The following is a 21,624-nucleotide window of genomic DNA, read 5'->3' as shown; positions in this document are numbered from 1 at the left end:
TAAATTAAGACGAACGCTAGATCAAAATATTCTCGGATTGTAAGATCGGATTTGCGTAATCGCATTGCTTCAAATTGTCATGCGTTACGTTATGACCTCAACTAACTTGTATGGCACTGCGAAGCGACATTGCCAACATAATTGCCACAATATCTGCCACAAAGCTCTTATAGTCACCGTCTTCTTTTGTATGTCTTTGAAGCGAAACATGACAAAAAATGCTTTGCAATCCTTTTCTTGTAACTGCCCCGATTTACTCTCAGCGCCCCCCAATCGCCCACTTTATAGCCAGCGCCCCCTTCATGGTCGCAAACGCCCCCAGGGGGGCGCTGGCGCCCACTTTGGGAACCACTGCTCTAGGCTATCTTCCATTTACGCAATGACGATACAGACAACGCAGCTTCTGAGTGGTTCATGCTTTACAGGCGCTTACAAAAGTTTGTCATGTTAAAGTGGCTACGGTACTCGTAAGAGCAGCCTGTAACAGTGATTGAACCTTTTTATAGCCTACTTGGGACCGGGAAAATTAAAAAAAAATGTTCGCGGAAATGCAAGATTTTAGTATAAGTTATGTACGGCGCCTATTTGAGACAAAAGCTGCAACCTAATTGAACTCAAACAACAAAATGTCAATCCATTTGCATATAAAGTCAATGTTAGTAGGAAATTTGTTGCTGTTTCAGTTTCTGAAACACGTGTTTTGAAAGTTAAACACGAATTCGCTTCCAACAAGACATAGGTTATTTAGAATTGTGACAGTGTTTTTTGTCATTGGACTGCAAAGTAGGATCACTATATAATTCAATCCGACTTTTTTTATGTAGATGAAGGTCGCTTAAGTTACCATCGATGAACGGATTGTTGATCCAAAAGTTTTCATGTCGTATATTTTCATTTCTCGCAAAATCATTGTCAAAATTGTTAGCCAACAGTTTGGTTGAGTAGGTTATTTTATCTTAAGACTCCTAGTCTATTCAAAACAGAAATACCGTAGGCCTACAGTAGCCTAAATTACAAAAAATTGTCGCTTAAACCGTTAAACGTTACACTTCTATTTTGGTTCAATTTCGAAATCCAATAAAACCAGTCTGGACGCAAGATTCTTAGTTGGTTTTATTTCAAATAAAGTTTCTAAACACAGGATTTTGTTTCTTATCACTTAACATTTTTTTTCTGACAACAACGACAAACGTTCCAATATGTAGCCTAATATGCTCCAACTTTCACAAATGTTTGACTGATCATTTATTGTAAAACTTTTTCGTCTTGTTTTTAAAGTTCATTCATGTTTGCATACGATGCACAATTCCACTTTGTACTAAACTTGTCCCTGCTTATTTTAAGCCCACAGCGGGACCGGACGATTTTGGGCTGATTAATCGTGTGAGCCTATTTAGCTGGAGATGAATTTCTGATACTCCCATGCGCATAATTGACTGTGGTCGGCCGAACTATGACTAAAAGTTGTTAAATCGATTGACAACTGTACACAACGATCGGTTTTACCAGAAAATTGCGTCCTTTGCAAGGTGTGTCAGCAACAAGCCGTGTTTTCTACAACCAAGTGAAATTAGATCCAGGTTAAATGATTTGTGACAAAACAGCTGAATTAAGAACTAACTGAGTATGCAGCGTAACACATCGCGAAATCGTCGAAAGCAAGACGAAAAATAGCAAATTGTGACACTTTTTACATAAATTCAAGCAAATGTAATAAAAAATTGGGCTTATTAAGCGGATTTTTGGGCTTGTAAAGCGGAATGGGAGTAATTTCGGACCGGACCAAACTAGGCTTAATAAGCTGGTGGGCCTATTAACTGTGGGCTTAAATAAGCGGGGACTACTGTATTAGAATATATTGTCCCCGTTATGGCAGTCTCTGATTAGCATGAAAGAGTAAGCAAGTCAGAACAGTAATGAAAAAGCGTTGCTTTGAACTGAACTGTTTCATCACGTAACAAAAATTTTTGCTTCCTCAACATTAACTTTAATTAGCCTAGATGAGAAAAAACACGTGCGCTACGCCATTGAACATCTACATCTACGAGAAAAGCAAAACATTAGCATGCAACTTGTTGCAGTATCAGATAAGCGCTTCTTCCAGCACAGTTTGCAAATTAGTCCTTTTTATATTGATTCAACGTCTGCAATCGTTATTTAATATAAAAAGGCATGATTTAAGTATAAGACTGTTGAAAAACAATTTAATATCAGTATTGATTGACAACTACAATCAATGAAATCCGCAAACATTGTACGTGTTTCCTTCGTTGAAGATTGTTTTTGCACTGTTACTTAACTAATTTTTATTTGCTGTTTTGACATATTGTCTTATTCTGAATTGAATGTGACATTCAAAGCAGCTGATGATGTTCTGTAAATCAGTGCTTTACTCATCTGACAATAAGGGCATTTCATCGGTGTTTTCTAGCAACGGTAAATACGCTTCGTCACGTTGATCCGACGTATTTATATCCGCATCCGATGACACATCTTGACCTTCAAATACGATAACTCCAGCTTTCTCATCATCACTTTCTCCACTACTACTTTGGACTGCTAAATCTTCTCTTGAAATTGCACCTCCAAAATCTCCTAATGATGTTTCTGTTAGTTCGTGCATGTCCTGTTTTTGATCATCGTCTTCTGAAATTGGTATTGCTTGTTGAGGTTCCTGCTTTGAAAGAGGTGGTTTGGCAGTGATAGCAAAATCATCCACAGACGAGTTTGTATTATCAGGAATTACAGTTGACCCTGCGAGATTGTTTTCTTTGCTTTCTTGCCGTGTTGGAAGCTTCACATCCAACTGTTCTTCTGGACAAGACTTTTGACTTGGTTTGGACAAATCCCCAGTTTCATCTTCGACTTTAGTTAGTTCTGATTGAACGAGACCTTTTTTAGGAGACGCAAGGGATTCTTCAGAAGAAGCAACCGGTTTTTCAGCTAGGAAATCAGCGGGAGATGACACTGACGTAGGATCTACCACAACAACTTCCGGAACAGTAGCGGATGTCTCATTCTCAATAACTACAGATGTCGAAAGAGAAGAATGCTGTTGTGACTTTTGACTGCTATCATTACCAGGAGGGTCTGCAAAATTGTCACTCTTTATTTTCACAGGTTGAGACTTCAAGATTGGCTTGAAGCCACCGCCAGTTGCTACAATCGGCATCATCTGAATTCTAGATCCTCCCATACTATTTCCCCCTCCCTTGTTACCAGTTTTATTTGAAGAACCTAAAATAGTTTTAACAAACGTTGAACAATATTGTAGTCTTCAGTTATACTTAATAGAAATAAATCAAGTAGCCTAATGCAATATACTCCACTACAAAAATAATCGAGTCTCATAGTCCCGACGAACAAATTGTTATAGACAACAATAAAAAACGTGTTGCTTTTATGCTTTAACAATCAAACTGTATTTGATTTAGAAAATAGTAAGCTACTGCCTAAGACTGAGGAATCTGAATTGTGTTCTCAATCGCATGAATAATATGAAACTATTGGCTAACTTTTTTTTCCTGTTTTGGTTATAGGCTTTTTCTTTTTCATTGCAGCATCTGAAACCAAATCGGGAACAGCAGGTGTTTCTTCCGTTGCTCGCAACTCTTTGTTTACAAATTTATGAAGAGGGCTGTATATTGCCCTGCCCCTCTTGCTTCTTGTAACCTAGAATTTTGTATTATATTTAAGTCAAAATTTCAATAAGTATGTTTAGTTTTAACAGCATTTTAGCTTAAAAAGTATGTGTTCCAATTCCAATGATAAAAAAAATCCAAATTAAGACATTAAATTTGAATGATTTCGGTTCTCTTCTAGTTTAACAAAATACTGAAAAAGCCACATCTACTTTGGCGAAAGCTTTAAACTATTTTTCGAACCGGGCCGATTTTATTTATTTGTTAATAATGAGAATGTTTGCAAAAATTGAGAATGATATTTATCATTATCCGTTTATTCAAATCCGACTCTCAGTCGCTTCAAGAATTTTTATCTATTGAAATCAAACCATGATGAAACCCAATTGTCAAATTGTGCGACATGAAAAGATGCCAAGAGCGCAGATAAACTGCTTTGTAAAGTTTGTTTTCTTCGGTTAGTCAAAACTCGCGTGAAAACATTTCATTTTTGGCTATGACTGAAAGTAGCGCGTTATTTTATCACCATCGCCATGTACAGCGCTCAGGAAAATAGTTTGCACTGAGGATGTGCCGCGATATAAATGCTGTTATTATTACCATGATTTGTTCAACTCTTTCAGTCATTATAGGCTATTTGATACAGTAAACGTTTTTTGTGCTGAACGTTTGTATATTGCATTGGCGTTTATTCAACGTGAATAAATTGATTGGTTGTTGTATTGGCTGTTTCGTTGTTACTGTTAGATTTTATTTTGATGAAAAACGGTCAAAGCTTCGTCATTTATGATAGGAACCGAGAGGATTGGTTAGATTTTAGGAAAGGTAATTCTAATTATAAATATTCAATTATTCTAATAAAACAAAGTAGGTTATTTTTTGACCAGCTAGCAAAATAGGTTCATTTTCAATTGATTCAATGTAAGGTGACGTTGAATCTGTGTAAAATCGACCAATTGTGCTCGATGGGCAAGAGCTTTATCGGAGTTATCTCGTATACTCGGCCATATTTAACCGCACTCCAGAGGGTTGTTGCTTCCATTAACACAATAGTATTGCCGTAAGAGATATCACATCATTAAAATTTAAACAAAATGGTCTAAGTCACTCTAAACTAAGGTGAAACAGAACCAGCAAACTCACCTTATCGTTTATAACTGCAATTTGATCCCATTCCTCTTTTGCTCTAACTTTGCTGAAATATCCTTCAACAATACGTTTAGCTTGCTCTTCTGATTTTTTGTCGAGTTCAGCTTCGAATAGTTCAACTTCATTTGATCGGTACCTGAAAGCGTTAAAGGATAATTGAAGGGAATTTTATGATTTTGCTGCAACTTTTAAGACTAGCCCAGTAGTTTAGAAAAGACAAATCATTTTTCGTCCGATTCATTAAGTACTGTAGGTCTTTTTGTTACACATTAAATATGGTACAATCGTCAAAAAATTGAATAATATGCCTGCTTAAATGCACTCGTCAGTTCGACACTGCTTTAAAGCTCGCGGCTGTGTCTTGGCAAAACGCTAATGATCTGTCAAAATAATGGGAACAGCTGACTGAATGACTAGATGCAAGACAATGCTTTAAATACACAAGCCAATTTGTTCTTGCATCTCTACTGATCTTTTACAAGTTAAAAAAAATACAGGCTTAGTAGTTTCGATGTTAAAGCGGAAAACAAATAGGCTCACCTGTCAATGTAATTGCTTTGTTCATACGAATACTTGGATCGACATCGCATGCAAAACATCCCACAAACCCCCAGCAGCATACCGAGTGAAACGTAGAACCAGCCAATGGTGTGGCTTTGAGCTCGCAAGTTTCTGGCTATAATTTCCGCTTCGCTACCATCAAATTTTGCTGGATTTGAGCTAAAAATAAAAAGTAAAGTTTAGACAAAAACGCCTGCCATAGAATAGATAGCATTCATTTGCTTCGTCCACTTAACTTTCTAAAGTTTTTCCCTCCTGAATGGTGGGTTCCTGAGGTTTTATTTTCTTATTAGGCTACATTTGGCACAGAACTTTCAGCAGATAACTTCAATTCAGAACATACCTCTCCATTACTCTTTTCAATTCGTTGCAATCAAAAACAGCAACAGTAAAAAAAATGTTTTGTTTTGAAAGTAAAGAATATATGCTTGTGCATCATGCCTTTTTAAAAATATATTCATAGTCTCGCAATTTGACGCAAATTGAAAAGTCCAGTAAATCTCACTTGAATATGCAAGGTCTTGGCAAGGAATCATTGGAAGGTTTCAGTTGAAATGTAGCTCTCGCTTTTGAATCTGCTGGATCAGGCCAGGCAGCACATGCGTAGTAGTCACCCTAAGTTATAAAATCACACAGTATTAGGTGAAATTAGCAAAGATAAAGGCTAATCCTTTTGTAATATAATTTTAATGTAGTTTCAAATCATTGATTTAGTAGAAACAAAATCTCTTAATTTTATTATAAGAAGACTGCTACGGCTTTCACATAGAACATGCTTCTTTTATCAATCGCTTTTTAAAGCATTCTGCTTCCTACCACAACAAAAATAAAATCCACTGACGACTTGATTTAGAAAGTTAAATACAATCTAGTTGAAAAGTTTTCAAAAAAAGTTTACAAAATATTACACGTATGTTGGATCGTAGGCCTACTGTAGCCTCTATTCATTACTTTAAATCTCTGGCTGTGTCACAATAAAAAGAATTCGACATAGCCTATGAAAATGAAAGGATAACCACGCGCATCTACCTTTAAAAATGCCAAAACGATCCACGTCGCGGGGGCTATCATAGCTTTTATGCCGATTGATAGGAATATGAAAATAAAGTGAAAAATTCGTTTTCCACCTTTTCCTATTCCTTGAGTCCGATTGCACAATCCTGAAAAACAAAACCAAACAAATGACGAAATACCACATAATCACTCATGCACATCAAAATATCAATTTCTGTTTAGACATCTCGTGATAATCGAAGGTTTATCCCCATGTGGACTTTAAAATGGTAACTGGTTTTATTTTTGACTGAAAGAAAGCCTCGTGAGTCATGATTTAGAGATATTTGAACAATTCCTTGTCAGCATAAGTAGGCTATTATACTATTATAGTCTATGCGGATTGTAGCAAATTTTTAACTACATCGCCTTCCTTATCAAGTTACGAATAGATCAGGTGTGACTAGCTGACACAACTCAATTTCTACTTGACAAACCATTCAACAACTGCTCATGATGGCAGAAATCAAAGTGATTACTTTTATATAACTTATCGTAGGACTATATCAGGTCTTTCAAAAGTCACACAAAGCGTAAAAATTGAGAAAAAACCTAAAAGTTTGAAAATTTTTAATATATAGTTTTTTAGTTTAGCTATTTGGACAATGTGAGTAGATGCCAATACACTTTTGTTACATGTTTTCTCAGACAAATGTAGAGAAACCCTAAATTACTGTATTGTGCATTTTGACAATGATGCACGAACATAACGTCTTCTTTGGAAAATGAAAATGTGGAACAACAAAATCTTTTCAAAATAATCTTGAATATACGATTCTGAGCGATCTCAAGTCTTTTAAGCAAAAGTAAAGCATTTTTAACATCTTCAAACGTCTGTTTATTGTAATATGTGGAAAATATCCACAAAAGCTACCCGTGGTGAGCCTCCATGTTCGCCGGTTGGCCAGGTATCCCACTATCAGGAGAATTATAGCCGGACCCCAAATGAATATCGAGCCATAGACCTACAACAAAACACATCACCAGTTTTATAAGCTTTTAAGATTGAAACAGCAAATACAGATATATTCTACTGGTAAAAAAAGCTGTTCTGAATCTTTTAATCATAAAAAATGACATGAAACTACCACAAGTCTTAACTTTCATTGTTTTACTCTTCCGAGGAGGACTGTTTCATATTTTTTACATTGCAAGAGATACCGTCACTTGAAAACAAATGTAAAATTTATGAGAAAAAACGATTATATAACCAATTTAACTTTTGAGCATTATAAATTAAAAACATATTAGTACAAATTATTATTTGCATTAGTACAAATTAAATGCATTGCCACAGCTCATAACAAAAATGTAATCATTTCTAACTTTATTGGCCGGATAATCACAAGGGCAGTAGAAGAAAATAAATTTGGTTAGCTCTTCTGAGGCAATTGTCACTCCAACGATACCAAAATTTTGTACGGATCCCTTGTTATTTCCGATGGACTTCCCTGCAAACACAAACATACTGCTTGAAAACAAGGCAATGCTTTGGTGTATGACAAAGCGTTTTGTGATTCGCAGAACATTTTGAGCGTTCTAACAGCAAGCATCGGAATGTCATATACATTATAGTACGTATTGAGAAAATTAATTCTAACTCTTTCAGTTGAGTTAGAAATAAAGCAGATTTAAAGCCAGATAAGCAACAGCAAGTAGTGGATACAAGTATCTTTCAAATTGCATATACGGAAACTCAATTTTATTTTTTTTTCAACTTCTTTCATAGTAAATTTCATAAAGATTTATGTCTTGTTTATTGTATACTGATTAAAAATGTATAGAGACCATTGTAAACAATGTAGGTTACGTCAGTGTGGTTAAGCTTAGTCTATAACAATTTTTTGGTGATAACGCATAAAAGTTTCTTATTAATGCATCTCGTTTGCTTCAACGACCATACTGTTTTGCGCTTTTATACCTATAACATCTATAAATTTCAAATCGAGATGCTTATTCTCGTGAATTACGTTTGAACAAATACTGTCATATATATGTCATTGGAAAATAGCTTTGTTTACTTTGCGCAGTATAGTAGCCTATAGACCCACAGTCATAACACCGCCAAAGCAACAAATTTTACAAGCACTTGCCTATGTTTGTTCGACAGACGATGCGTTTGGGCTTAAGTCTGTATTCTTATAGAAATATTTTTCCTTCCCGTCGTTTTTAAACGGAAGGTTTGTTATAAAGTGTCACTCATTGTTGACAGCAAACGTCGACTTTGTAAAGCAGACCTTTGGTGGAGTGTTCAATTTTAAGTTTGAAAAAAGACTTGCATTCTCACCAGCCAACAGGCTATCAGGCTTGGGTTAGGCTATTTTGCAAGGGGTAACAAATATATAATTTTGTTCAATCATCTTTGGTCAAGACCACATCAAACAATAATATTTTTAAGTCCTTGAAAACGTTATTTGTTCAATTCTTAGAAGTTTCAAAGTATAAAGTCTTTGAGGTGGTTTTCGCAAACTGTTCTTTGCCTCACCACTTGGCATGCGACAACTTAGCAAGTGCTTTAAGTTAGCAAGTAAGTTACATTTCAGCTACTGCCAAGTCAACAATTAAGATTAACGTGTTCACGTCAGACTTGCTTGGTCATCGCTTGTCAAACTCAATTTGCTGACTTGTGGCATTCCAAGCTTGGGCTTGCTGAGTTGTAATTTGTCCAGTTCCATCATTCTCCAACTTCAGCCACTTGCTCAAATGTTACTAGCTCAGTAGTAACTTGCTCAGATGTCGCTTGCTCAATTCATAACTGCTGACTTGTAGGAGACTCGGAAAAACTTAACCTGGTCTGTTTGGTTGCATCCAGAATTATGTCCGATGATTGTAGATTTAACACAGTGAAGACGACATTGAGAATGTAACGCTGTTCACTGTTCACATCTCCTGCTCTCTTAATCACCGACGCACATCGCAAAAAAGAAATTAAACACAACATCAGAAGTTTAACAAACTATTCCTTGAGCTAGATTTTCAGAAGACATTCTGATCCTTCTCAAGATTTCCCTATTCCAATCCTTTGCGGTTTATAATATGTTCTCCGATAAGGAAACAAAACATGGACAATGATGCTACAACACAAAATCGACGTAACTCAGAAACAGAAAAAGAAATGTTTTACTTAGCCTTGTATATATAGGCCTATCGGTACTGTAATACAGGCATACACTAACCATGTAAGTCAAGTTTTTACTGTAGGACACATCAATACAACAGAAGATTACGAGAATTTGGGTAGCATAATAACTATGTGTGGTCCTTTTTGGATAATAAATAGGCCGAGGTTTTATTGATTTACTGAACAAGCCAAAACAAATGACTTAGCTTATTTAAAAATTGACCTAAGAAAAATTTTAGTAAACAGGTTAATCTTTCTAAAGTTTTTGTATTATACCAAATGCTAAATCGAACGCAAAAACATCAATTATAAGAAGTTGGTCTAAACGAGGATCATCGATGCTCCCAATGGAATATGCAAGGGGAAAGTATTAACTATTTCGAATGAAGAAGTCAGGGTGACTGCTTGATTACTGCCGCACTATGCCGAAAAGTCAGATAAGTTCGAGAAATTCAGCAATCTTATTAGAACTGTCGGTAGTCGGTACGGACATTTCAATTTAGAATAGCCTTTGTTTTGATTAAGTTATCTGTTATTTAAATGTTTTTTGGCATAAAAATCTCTTTTAATATGGCATTATTTTTGACTAGATCAAGATATCTGTTAAAAATTGCTTTGAAAGAAGACCATTTTTATCCAAAATAACTTACATGTATTATAAAACTGAAAGCCGTAAACTGACTAGAGGTAAGGGGCTCGAAGAGAATACTGAGGCAAATGCCTTTTTGTCTATAGCCTACTTCAATTCACCGGTTGGTAAATATCGCAGCGGCGAGCAATTGTCAGTCTGAATAATGCTAAGCGCAGTTTTAAACAGTCTATTGAACGCTTTTGGTGCTTAAAGTGAACTCTAAATGGCATTTGAAATCAATGAAGCGCAAAAACACACAAAAGGTTGAAGCACCTCAAAGAATCAACAAGCACCCCAGAAGAAAAATAATCGTGTGAAAAAACTAGCTACCGACCACTACTGAACTATTGTATTTGTATCTGTTTGCAATGAACCAACTCAATTTGTGTGTTGAAAAACTTACAATCCAAAAACTGCATACCGGTAGCCTATGCTATTGTACAAAATAAGCAATCCATTCTTTTTAACACCATAAAAAGTGCACACTGCCGAGTACATAGTTTAGCAGAGCAAATTCAAATGGGTCTAACTGAAATTTGTAGCGTACTTTGTTGACGAATTTCACAGCTCGTTTCTTCTTGAAGTGCCATCAAGAGAAGGTTTATTTTCAAATAGAACAAGTTCTTCTAATAGTATTTCTATTTGAGTAAAAACCTTATGATGGTCTAACGAACCCTTTGAAGGTTGGGGGGGGGCTGTCAATTCAACTTTTTTGTATCAACATTTGTATCTCTAAAACCACTGAGGCTGCGACTATGAGACTTCTTGACTTTTCCTAACTTTTATTCACCTCTATTGAGCTGAAATTTTGAGCGAATAAAGGTTATAAATTGAGAGATATAAGGCATTTCTCAGCACATCCTCTGAAATATTTCTTATTCTATTGAACAAAATTTTCCCACCAGCTGGATGAAAGTAATTAATTTGGCCTCGTTAATCAAATGATTCGTTAATCAAATGATTCAAATTGAGATTATGTAAAAAAATTTAATCACAACATTGCAATGCATGTTTTTCATTACTCTACCAAAAAATACCAAATAACCCAAACGTCATAAGTCACCTCAACATCTCAACGTATATGAGCAGTTCTAAAACTCACATAGTTTTAATTTTCGGATATGCTCAGCGTGAATAATTTTACAAAGTGAATCCCAAGTTTTGAAACCGTGCTTTAAAAAATAACAGAGATATCACTCCTAAAGCATAAGAAGAATCGACAGCCCCCCCCCAAACTGAGCAAGACTCCAGAGAGCCCAACCTTCTAAGGGTGGTCACAGCGGTAAACCATAATCTCTTCGTGGGAAAATTGTAACGTAAGATTCCCAAATCCGTTCGTCTGCATGCAATGACCCAAAAATAAACACACTTTCGAAACGTCTATTCAAACAGTGTATTCCAGTAAAATTAGCCCGAGGCTATCGAAAATAGGTGTAACGCCTACACCTCTAAAAAAAACTGTCACTACAATACAAAAAGAATTTAAATGCACGATACCGTAGCTGTACGAGTATGTGAAGTCCAAACGTCCACAAAACTTGCTTGGATTCTTCCACTTGAATCTTCAAGCACAGATGGATTGCCTTTAATCTTCTTTCTTGCCAATAAATGTCAAAGTTATTTTTCTTCTGTACCAAACTGAGAAGAAATGTCTTTACTTTTTAGCTTAAAGTTCTTCAGTTGCCTACCGAGAAGAAATGTTTTTAATTTTCTTTGCTTCTTTAGACTACCAACCAACAAGATCTTCTTTTATTATTTCTTTGCTTCTAAGTGCTTCTTGGCCTACCAACTAACTAACTTCGTCTTTTATTTTTTTTGCTTCTAAGTGCTTCTGTGCCAAACACTAGACAGAGAATCGTCTTTTATTTTTTATGGTCACAGCGGTAAACCATAATCTCTTCGTGGGAAAATTGTAACGTAAGATTCCCAAATCCGTTCGTCTGCATGCAATGACCCAAAAATAAACACACTTTCGAAACGCCTATTCAAACAGTGTATTCCAGTAAAATTAGCCCGAGGCTATCGAAAATAGGTGTAACGCCTACACCTCTAAAAAAAACTGTCACTACAATACAGATTAATTGGATAAAAGACGGAACTTTTGTCCAGCTAGCAAGCACTAAGCCAACAGTTAAATGTGCGGCCAACTTTCAAACAATCATTTTACGAATGACCAGAATAGATATCAATATCTCAAATTCACGTAGAAAGTAACTGTGACGCAATAAATGAAAGACAATTATGAAGTCATTCCAACAGGTGTTTAAGCTGATGTAATATTTCCTGTTTAAACAGGCCCAAACAGGTCTTATGAACGATGGTGCAATTTTGGCACATGCTTTAGGAATTTCCATGACGTAATATTCAGTAGACTTGAACGGTTTTTATATGACGTTTGATTTGGTGAAAATTGTCGGGAACATAGCGGCCCCTAGTTATGACAGTCTGACATGGCATAACTAAAAAGAAATGACGACAATTGTGAGCCAATGAATAAAAACACATGATACACAAATTGTTTGAATCACTCACGTTTAAGTTAATACGCAAATACAAAGGGCATGCAAAGAATGAACAGCAATAAGAATAAACACGACGATACATGAAATTGGTACCATAGGTACACGCTAAATGACGCTATATACAATGGTTGCGCTAATAACCGACTGTTCCGGGCTCAGACAAGTATCGGCCACCGCAGACAAAACCAGGCTCAAACCCTAACACTTAGGTGTTCTTTACGGGGGCGAGGCACGAAATATCCCTCAACACGTAGTCTACTTTCACTTTCCCCGTACTCTCATCATAGTTGCAGACGGCAACTTTGGCTCTACGAACCACAGGCTTCCCTTTCCTAATTTGTGGAACTACCTCATGCACCCTCCCAAGTTGATACTTCCCACGTTTACCAATGTCTTGGAGAGAACCTACCACTACAAGTTGACCAGGCTCCAAATTCTCGGCCATTTTTAGCCATTTTTTCCGGCCCTGAAGACCTGGCAAGTAAAAATCGATCCATTTATTCCAAAACTGCTGAGAAAGTGACAAATTGAACCGATAATCCCTTCTTCAATCAATCAATCAATCAATGTTTTATTTGTCAGTAACAGGAACATAGGTAGATGTTTGAAATATGCAATTAATGTACACAATGCAAAGTTACACAAGTTCCCATACCGACTGGGAGACAACGAAACGACCATACGGTCTACAAGTCAATTGCCACCCTACGGAAATAATTGGTCCCTTCTTAATTGGTCACGATCATGTGGTTGCCCAACAGCACAGTATGGGTCTAAGTATGGGGTCAAAAGTGAGGCAGGGGTGATGACAGTAAAATCCCTAGGGTCGTCACTCAAAGGTACCAAAGGGCGTTCGTTCACGATCCGAACGGCACTGCCTGTGTACGTAAGCAGTTCAATAAAATTGGGCTTATGTATTGAAGAGTGTAAAATGTGAAAAAAGTACTTGGTCACATCAGCCATGAAACCAAATCTTTCAAGCCGAAATCTAGCCAAGACATCTACCAGAGGGTTTAACAAGTCAGGACCCGAAAACATTACATCATTAACACAAGTTCCTCGAAATTCAGATTGTTTTAAAGCCTTCTTTTTTAAAGCAGCAGCTCTATCTGATGCCAACACAAATTTGTTAGGTAGATCAATATCTTCCTTCAACGGAACAGGTATCTCAAATCGACCATCTTTCAAATCAATATTCGGTTCGACAAGTTCTCTAGCCAAAATATCATTGCGAGACAATTCACAGGTTTCATTTTGCAAAGTCAAATCCTGAATGACTTTATTCAGGTCTGCTATTTCCATATCGCGAGACTCAATTTTACTCTGAAAGCCAGAGATGACATCCGACTCTGAAGACGTCTGCACTCTGCACACTTTAGCAACGCTTTCAACTAAGGGTGACTTACCACCACAAGCCAACCAACCGAGAGGAGTGAGCAAAGCATGCGGTTCACTACGATTATCACCAACACGCTCTTCTTTTGCACACATCAAATAAGCGTTGTCGTTGCCAATCAGTACATCTACAGTACTACAATTATTCAAATGAAACATATTCACGTCATGAAAATGACGGAAACCACTTAAATCTTGTTTATGGGGTAAAGTTTTAACATCGTCAGCCCAAGCTGGGTTAACCACCGAGGTTATATCACAAAACAGTTCATCAGTCTCTAACGACTGGATGTTGAGTTTAACAAGGTCAGCACAAGTAGGTTTCTGACCAGCCAGAGTATCCATTTTAAACGACGCTTTATCATACGGTTTAAGACCAAGTTCGCACACCAAGTCACTCGAAACAAAGGTCAACTGCGAACCAGGATCATGCTGACAATACACCAACTTCGATTTGCCAGTCATTGGATTCAAAACACGAGCAGCAGTAACGCGGTTAAAGGCTGCTTTAACATTTCCAATCTTAACATTACGCACAGGAACTCTGGCACCAGCCTCATCTTTACCGACCAAATCCAGAGAATCACGTGACGTCACATAAAAATCATGCAGAAGAAAATAGTGTTTCCTATCGTTGGTAGGTCCACACTTACGACAGTTATTTGCATGATTACAGTCTCTAACCATATGCTGGCGCAAACAATTCAAGCATTTGCCAGCTTTCACAATGACATCTCTCCGATCTTTAGGTGTCAAGCGAAAAAATTCTTTACAGTTAGACAAAAAATGATATTCAACTTGACCACGTGACGAACAACAAAAACACGCCGGTATGTCACTATGTCTGGCCACACCGCCGCGCGGTGCGCCAACAGCAGTCGAGTACTGCGAACTCCCTGAAATCACATTATCATGGGGTTTTACCGACGTCTGCCTAACCGGACATGAAGGCAATTTTCCTTTGCCAAACTTTTTAAAATGCTGCGACTCACCAGAATCGCCCATTAGCATAATGCTAAAATCAGTCGACTTGCGCGTTTCCTCCCGTACTACAAAATCAAACAAACTCTGAAAAGTAGGTTCCTCAGTGCTACCATACTGATCACCTAAAAAGTCAAGATAACGCTGCTTAGCGTCAAACGGGAGTCGCTTAGCCAAATCCAAAACAAAGCGTCCTTCTAATTTATCACGCTGACCATAAGCTTTCGCGTAAAGCAAACACTGCGACAATTCATCTTTAAACTCTTTCAAATCACTGGAAGAGATAGAAGTCAATTTGCTACCATAGCGATACTTTCTAATTTCTGGTTCTGCGAAAAGACCTCCACGAACTCCAAAACGTTGGGACAAGCGAGCTAACGACATTTCTATCCTGTCTTCCTCTGACAAGCCAGGAGTGTCGGAAACCAAATTAGCAATCGTTTGTGCAGCTGTTCTAACACAAGCTGCTTGCAACAAAGTCAAACGAGTTCCCTTAAAGGGCGAAGCTGCCATCAAGGCCATAACACGATTTTTAAAGAAGACAAATGGCATATTATTACCATCGTAACCAATCAAGGCCGCCTTATCGAAGAACGTCCTACTATTTTGGTATTCAAAAAAGCAATCCTGCTGTTGAGAACTCGATTTAGCGGGAGAAGACAAGCTATATCCCTTAAGGGGCTGAGGGGGTTCAGTTACGTGCACAGCCCGATCACGATCCTCAAACACGTTAAAATCAGGAGACACGATACGCCTCTCACAACCACCCAAATTACGTGTAGCTGGGCGATCAGCAAGTAGCGGCGCAGAAAACTTTGAAGGGGGCAAAGCATTACTGCTAATGGCGGCCCCGTGACCTGTACGCTCTGGGGGAGGAGTTCGGTTGTAATTTGCAGACCTTGGCTCTACAGCCTTCGGAAGACCCTTAGCCGCGGCCCCGAGACCTCCTGAAACAGCTGGAAAACATGTGGATTGTACAGGTCCACTTACAGATTGAACAGGCGTCTGGAAAAGGTTAGGTAAATTAAACTGTGATTGATGTTCACTTCTGGAATGCCGAGAAGAGCCCTTCCTAGAGCTACGCCGGGAGCCCAACTCTGATCGATATTCGGCTAAAACTACCTCTTTACGTTGTTCAGCCCTCAACTGAGCGTCTTTGAGTGCGAACTCAGCAGCTCTCGCGGCGGCCTGAGCTCTCGCGGCAGCCTCAGCTCGTACGGCCTCAGCTCTCGCGGCGGCCTCAACTCGTATGGCTTCAGTTCTCGCGGCGGCCTCAGCAGCTCTCGCTTCGGCCTCAGCTCTCACGGCGGCCTCAGCAGCTCTTGCTTCGGCCTCGGCTTGTATCTGGAGCTCCTCTCGTCTTAGCTGTAGGTTAATTTGTGCAACTATCCGTGACGAGCTCTCAGACATCCTAGTGCTTACATTTGAGGCGCTATCCTCAGGATGTATGTCAGCATCCAACCTATCTGAGAACTCACTTTCTTTTTGTTCGAAGTTATTTTTTAACGAGTTAAATTCGGGATCTACCCTATCATGAAGTTCTGCTAAGATTGCAGAGTTAAAAATTTTACTCAAGAGAGCATGGAAATGCCGTAATTCCTCTTCTAAAGTAGATAACTTAGATCTAAAAATTAACAGTTCCTGCTTATCACTCAAAGAACCTAGGGCAACAGAAAGTTTCCCAATTTGAGTCAAAATATCCCGTCTAAGATGCCGGGCTTCTCGAACTGATTTAGCCTCATCGTTAATGGGCCCCTCCCCAGAATGGCCTGCCCGACCGCAAAGAACATCATCAGGCTTAAACTCAGTCGAGTCGACGGCGGTCGAGTCCCTGTCACCACCGAGTGTAGACATATTAAATGTTAGGGCTAAATTTAACAATTAAAAAATTAAGTTACACAAACACACAAAATTACAGTAGTTATAAAAAACTTAACTGCAAAGACCGTAAAAATACAAAAAGAATTTAAATGCACGATACCGTAGCTGTACGAGTATGTGAAGTCCAAACGTCCACAAAACTTGCTTGGATTCTTCCACTTGAATCTTCAAGCACAGATGGATTGCCTTTAATCTTCTTTCTTGCCAATAAATGTCAAAGTTATTTTTCTTCTGTACCAAACTGAGAAGAAATGTCTTTACTTTTTAGCTTAAAGTTCTTCAGTTGCCTACCGAGAAGAAATGTTTTTAATTTTCTTTGCTTCTTTAGACTACCAACCAACAAGATCTTCTTTTATTATTTCTTTGCTTCTAAGTGCTTCTTGGCCTACCAACTAACTAACTTCGTCTTTTATTTTTTTTGCTTCTAAGTGCTTCTGTGCCAAACACTAGACAGAGAATCGTCTTTTATTTTTTATGGTCACAGCGGTAAACCATAATCTCTTCGTGGGAAAATTGTAACGTAAGATTCCCAAATCCGTTCGTCTGCATGCAATGACCCAAAAATAAACACACTTTCGAAACGCCTATTCAAACAGTGTATTCCAGTAAAATTAGCCCGAGGCTATCGAAAATAGGTGTAACGCCTACACCTCTAAAAAAAACTGTCACTACAATACAGATTAATTGGATAAAAGACGGAACTTTTGTCCAGCTAGCAAGCACTAAGCCAACAGTTAAATGTGCGGCCAACTTTCAAACAATCATTTTACGAATGACCAGAATAGATATCAATATCTCAAATTCACGTAGAAAGTAACTGTGACGCAATAAATGAAAGACAATTATGAAGTCATTCCAACAGGTGTTTAAGCTGATGTAATATTTCCTGTTTAAACAGGCCCAAACAGGTCTTATGAACGATGGTGCAATTTTGGCACATGCTTTAGGAATTTCCATGACGTAATATTCAGTAGACTTGAACGGTTTTTATATGACGTTTGATTTGGTGAAAATTGTCGGGAACAAAGGGTTAAAGGAAATTAGCAGCGCAGATTGTTTAAAGTTAGACAGTAGTGGTTGTAGCTTAAAATCGTTTATAGTTTAAAATCTACAATAGCAAATGGCTATCGGATAAAAAGTATTTGTTAATTTGTAGTAAAGTGACGTAAACTTACCAAAAGCAGCAAATATTGTCGCCATGCTTTGCAAAACCCTTAAGGTTTCTCCAAATCAATGAAAAGCACTGTTGTCCACCACTTGTAGGCGTGCAGTAGTTTTATAAAATTCTGACCTGCAGAAGTTGTACAGAGAAACCTTTTATTTCGTCTATTGCGAGAATAGTATACCGTGCAACTATAAACAGTGCGAATAAAATAGCACCATAACAATCTACTGTAGATTCCACAACAGACAGAAACCAGCGAAAAACTATATTAGTCATCGAGTGAGCTCCTTACTGAAGTGAAGTAAACTAAAACCATTATAAAACTGATATGCACAGGAATTTCTATAACTACTATCAGGCGCGGATTTATGGGGGGGGCCCAGGGGGCCCGGGCCCCCCCCGAAATGTTGCGAGGAATTATTGTTGAAATTCTATGTATCCGCATCAAATCGTTTGATATGCGTCTACACAACTGATATTAGTCCCACGGCAGACTTAACTTATCTGGGAGGGGGGGGGGGGGGTAATTTTTTGTTATTATTATGGTTAAAATCATCCATCGATCAGACTCCTTTATTCCGTTATACAACTGTAAATGCATTTTAATAGCAACATTTGTTGGAGCTGACTCAGCTGAAACCAATGCTGAACCAAATGACGTCAGTTGAAACAATCTGAAACCTTGAATGGCTGTTTTATAGTTTTTAGCCTTCATTATAATTTCAATCAATTGCCGTCTATGCTTGCAAACATACAAACATCCAATTGGTCATGGACACTGCATACAGGGTTTTAAACCAAATTTCAAGTTTACTTTGCATGCTTAGCAATTTTTATTCAAGCAAAATGTATTTTTCAAACATTCACAATTGATGAAATGGCTGTTTCTTTTAATGTATATTTTATTTTATGGCATATCGTATATGTCGTAGTATAGTGGCGTAGCCAAGGGGAGGGGGGGGGGGTTACAACCCCCTCCCCCTTTGGCACGCGTGTGACATCACGATATTGAGAATAATGCTTTCAGTCTCTGTTTCTCTAAAATAAAGTTTTCCTAATTTTAAACGAAACTGCATTAAAAGAGCGAGTTTTGCCAATACCAAACATTTAAATATCTCAGCCAGGAATTAGCAACAAGAAAACATAGAGACTTAGGTTTATTACCGAAAAATCCGAAGAAAACATGATCTTATCACCATTTTACAGAAATATTTATACCCACATTTTTGTTGAAAATGCTCCCAGAATGCACCAAATTCAAAGCAAATTTTCAAAATTTTCTGGGGGCTGCCCCCCAGACCCCCGCCGCTGGGTGTCGCATTTGGCGAAGACGCCGACGGGCTTCGCCCGCCGGCCGTAAAAACCCCCCCTTTCAAAATTCCTGGCTACGCTACTGTCGTAGTATCATTGTTAATATCTGTTTTATCTTTTTCTTTCTGTTTAATTGATTTTCAAATTTTCTGGCCCCCCCCGAAAAAAACTCCTAGATCCGCGCCTGACTACTATGCAAACGCAAATGCAAACGCAAACTGATCAACTACTCACTGTTGAACCTGACGATTGAGCGCTATTCAGTTTTGAGCTTTGCATCAACCTCTTATTTTACGCCTGAACTCAACCTTTTAAACTTTTGTAGCAGCTAAATCGCAAAGCAGTAAGACGAAGCGGTCTACGTCTACGCTTCAGTTGGGATAGGCCATTCTACAATGGGCTTTCGCAAGAACTTATCACAATAAAATGATTGATTGAAGATAACGTTAGACAATTTCTGAAGGGATAATTCATTTGCTTGTTTTATCAAACTTTTATTGTCTCAAAGTATTGAATGAAGTCAAATGCAAAATGTTGAAGCAATTTCGGTAGTTCTTCCCTAATTTCAAAATTCTATGCTGTCAGTTGCACTTAGTTGTTTGATAGCTTTTTGGCTTTCTTTTATCTGTAAGTAAATATAGTTGGTCTCTTTCTACTTAAGCTACTACTTTCTAGTTGTTTAGTAAAGTAGCAAACAGTTGTTTTTGTTTGGATGTAGGCCTATGACAAGCTCACCTCCGCTGCAACACCTTCAGGCGACATTGCTAGTAGTCTAATATCTTTCTTTCCTAGAAAACATGCTTACGAAAAGCTTTATTATTGTGACTAAAACATGATATTACAGAAATTTATACATGAGTTTTGAATATGATATTATAGCTGCAGGCTAAAATCAAACGAACTCAACTATGACACTCGATATAATTTGAACGTCTGCAACGCAAAAGTAAGCCGAGACATTTCATTCGTTCGAACTTAAAGTGATAAAATAAGTCTCCAACAAGCAACAAAACGAAGGCATTTTATGGTAAAATCTCTTGAACTGAAGCGAAACGAACTTGAACGATCTGTTAATGTCACGCCCGATAGACGCAGACGAAGTTGCAAAAGAGAATCGGTCTTCGTCTGCGTTGTCAATCTTTTTTTCAAATTTATCTATAGATTCTTTGCTGCACGTTGGTGAACAAGATGACCATTTTAGTTAATGAACAATTTATCTACCAGGGTCAGGCGTTCAGTTTTTGCAGTTTTACACCACATCCAATAAAAGATGACTTTGGCAAAAGCGGAATGTATTACCGTTGTGAATTAGATCTTTAGGCATATTTGATATAGGCCTTCAACCAAGGCCTCTTTTAACAGATTTTCACTGGAGGGGCAATACAATCTGTAATTGTGGCAGCAGCATGGGGGCCTTCGCCCCCCCAGACCTTCAACTCTTTGCTGGTTTCTCTGATGTGCAGTTCACATGGCAAATTTTGAATATTTTATTGTTTCCATCCTTTTCTATGATAGCATTAACGTTTATTTGAAATCCACGATAAAAATATTATTTAAATACATTGTCAGTGTATTGATGTACTGGTGCCAGGAGCGTAACCAACACAAAATCGGGGGGGGGGGGAGGAATACTGCACATGTTAATGAGCCCGGAAACAATTTGACAAAGGCGAAGTACCCAGAGAAGGGTCTGGACGACCACCCCTAGAAATTTCTGAAAAAACGTCGCAATTATTCGGTCGCAATTATTCTATTAACTTTTGATAAAATTTATAGAAAAACATTAAATGAGCATATAGATTATTATTGATGTTTGATCCTGTGTGCCAACATATAGCTCATAACATAATTTCGTCAATCTCATCAATCTTCAAGTGCGTTGCGAATTCAGCAAATTCTTCTAAGTGTGTTGCTTTGAAACTAGGCCTAATGTAACACATGATTGCATAAGGAAACGCGATATACCAAATTTTCAAATGGAAACTTTTAGGGGTCCGCGACCGCTTCGAAGGAACCAAAAGGGGTCCACCAAGACAAAAAGGTTGAGAACCACTGTAATTTAAATCATCATCATTTTTTCTTGCAGAAAATGCAAAAACGTTTTAAAGCCGAAATTGCTACTTTATTGTTTCATTTTTCAAAATTTGGTTTCGTAGATTCGAAATACTTTATGTTATTTTTGCTTTGAAGCAAAATTATTTGTCCTGAGTTTG

At 37.8% G+C, this 21,624-nt stretch overlaps 1 protein-coding gene across 1 annotated transcript; it reads right to left on the bottom strand.

Annotated features, from left to right (window-relative positions):
* Positions 1-1,103: 1,103 nt before the first annotated feature.
* On the bottom strand, positions 1,104-19,699 carry LOC145778237 (uncharacterized). The gene is made up of 10 exons (XM_082589695.1): positions 19,646-19,699; positions 18,111-18,226; positions 7,731-7,855; positions 7,279-7,369; positions 6,381-6,511; positions 5,857-5,966; positions 5,331-5,510; positions 4,785-4,926; positions 3,516-3,672; positions 1,104-3,237 (listed from the first exon to the last, which is right to left on the bottom strand). Exons 2-10 carry the CDS (start codon positions 18,133-18,135, stop codon positions 2,390-2,392), a joined length of 1,809 nt encoding a protein of 602 aa, XP_082445821.1. The 5' UTR covers positions 18,136-18,226; positions 19,646-19,699; the 3' UTR covers positions 1,104-2,389.
* Positions 19,700-21,624: the final 1,925 nt, after the last annotated feature.

The sequence above is a fragment of the Aplidium turbinatum genome, chromosome 10 (assembly GCF_918807975.1).
Source record: "Aplidium turbinatum chromosome 10, kaAplTurb1.1, whole genome shotgun sequence".
NCBI classification, from domain to species: domain Eukaryota; kingdom Metazoa; phylum Chordata; class Ascidiacea; order Aplousobranchia; family Polyclinidae; genus Aplidium; species Aplidium turbinatum.
The sequence above is the reverse complement of the archived record's forward strand: the minus strand, read 5'-3'. Positions and strand labels throughout refer to the sequence as shown.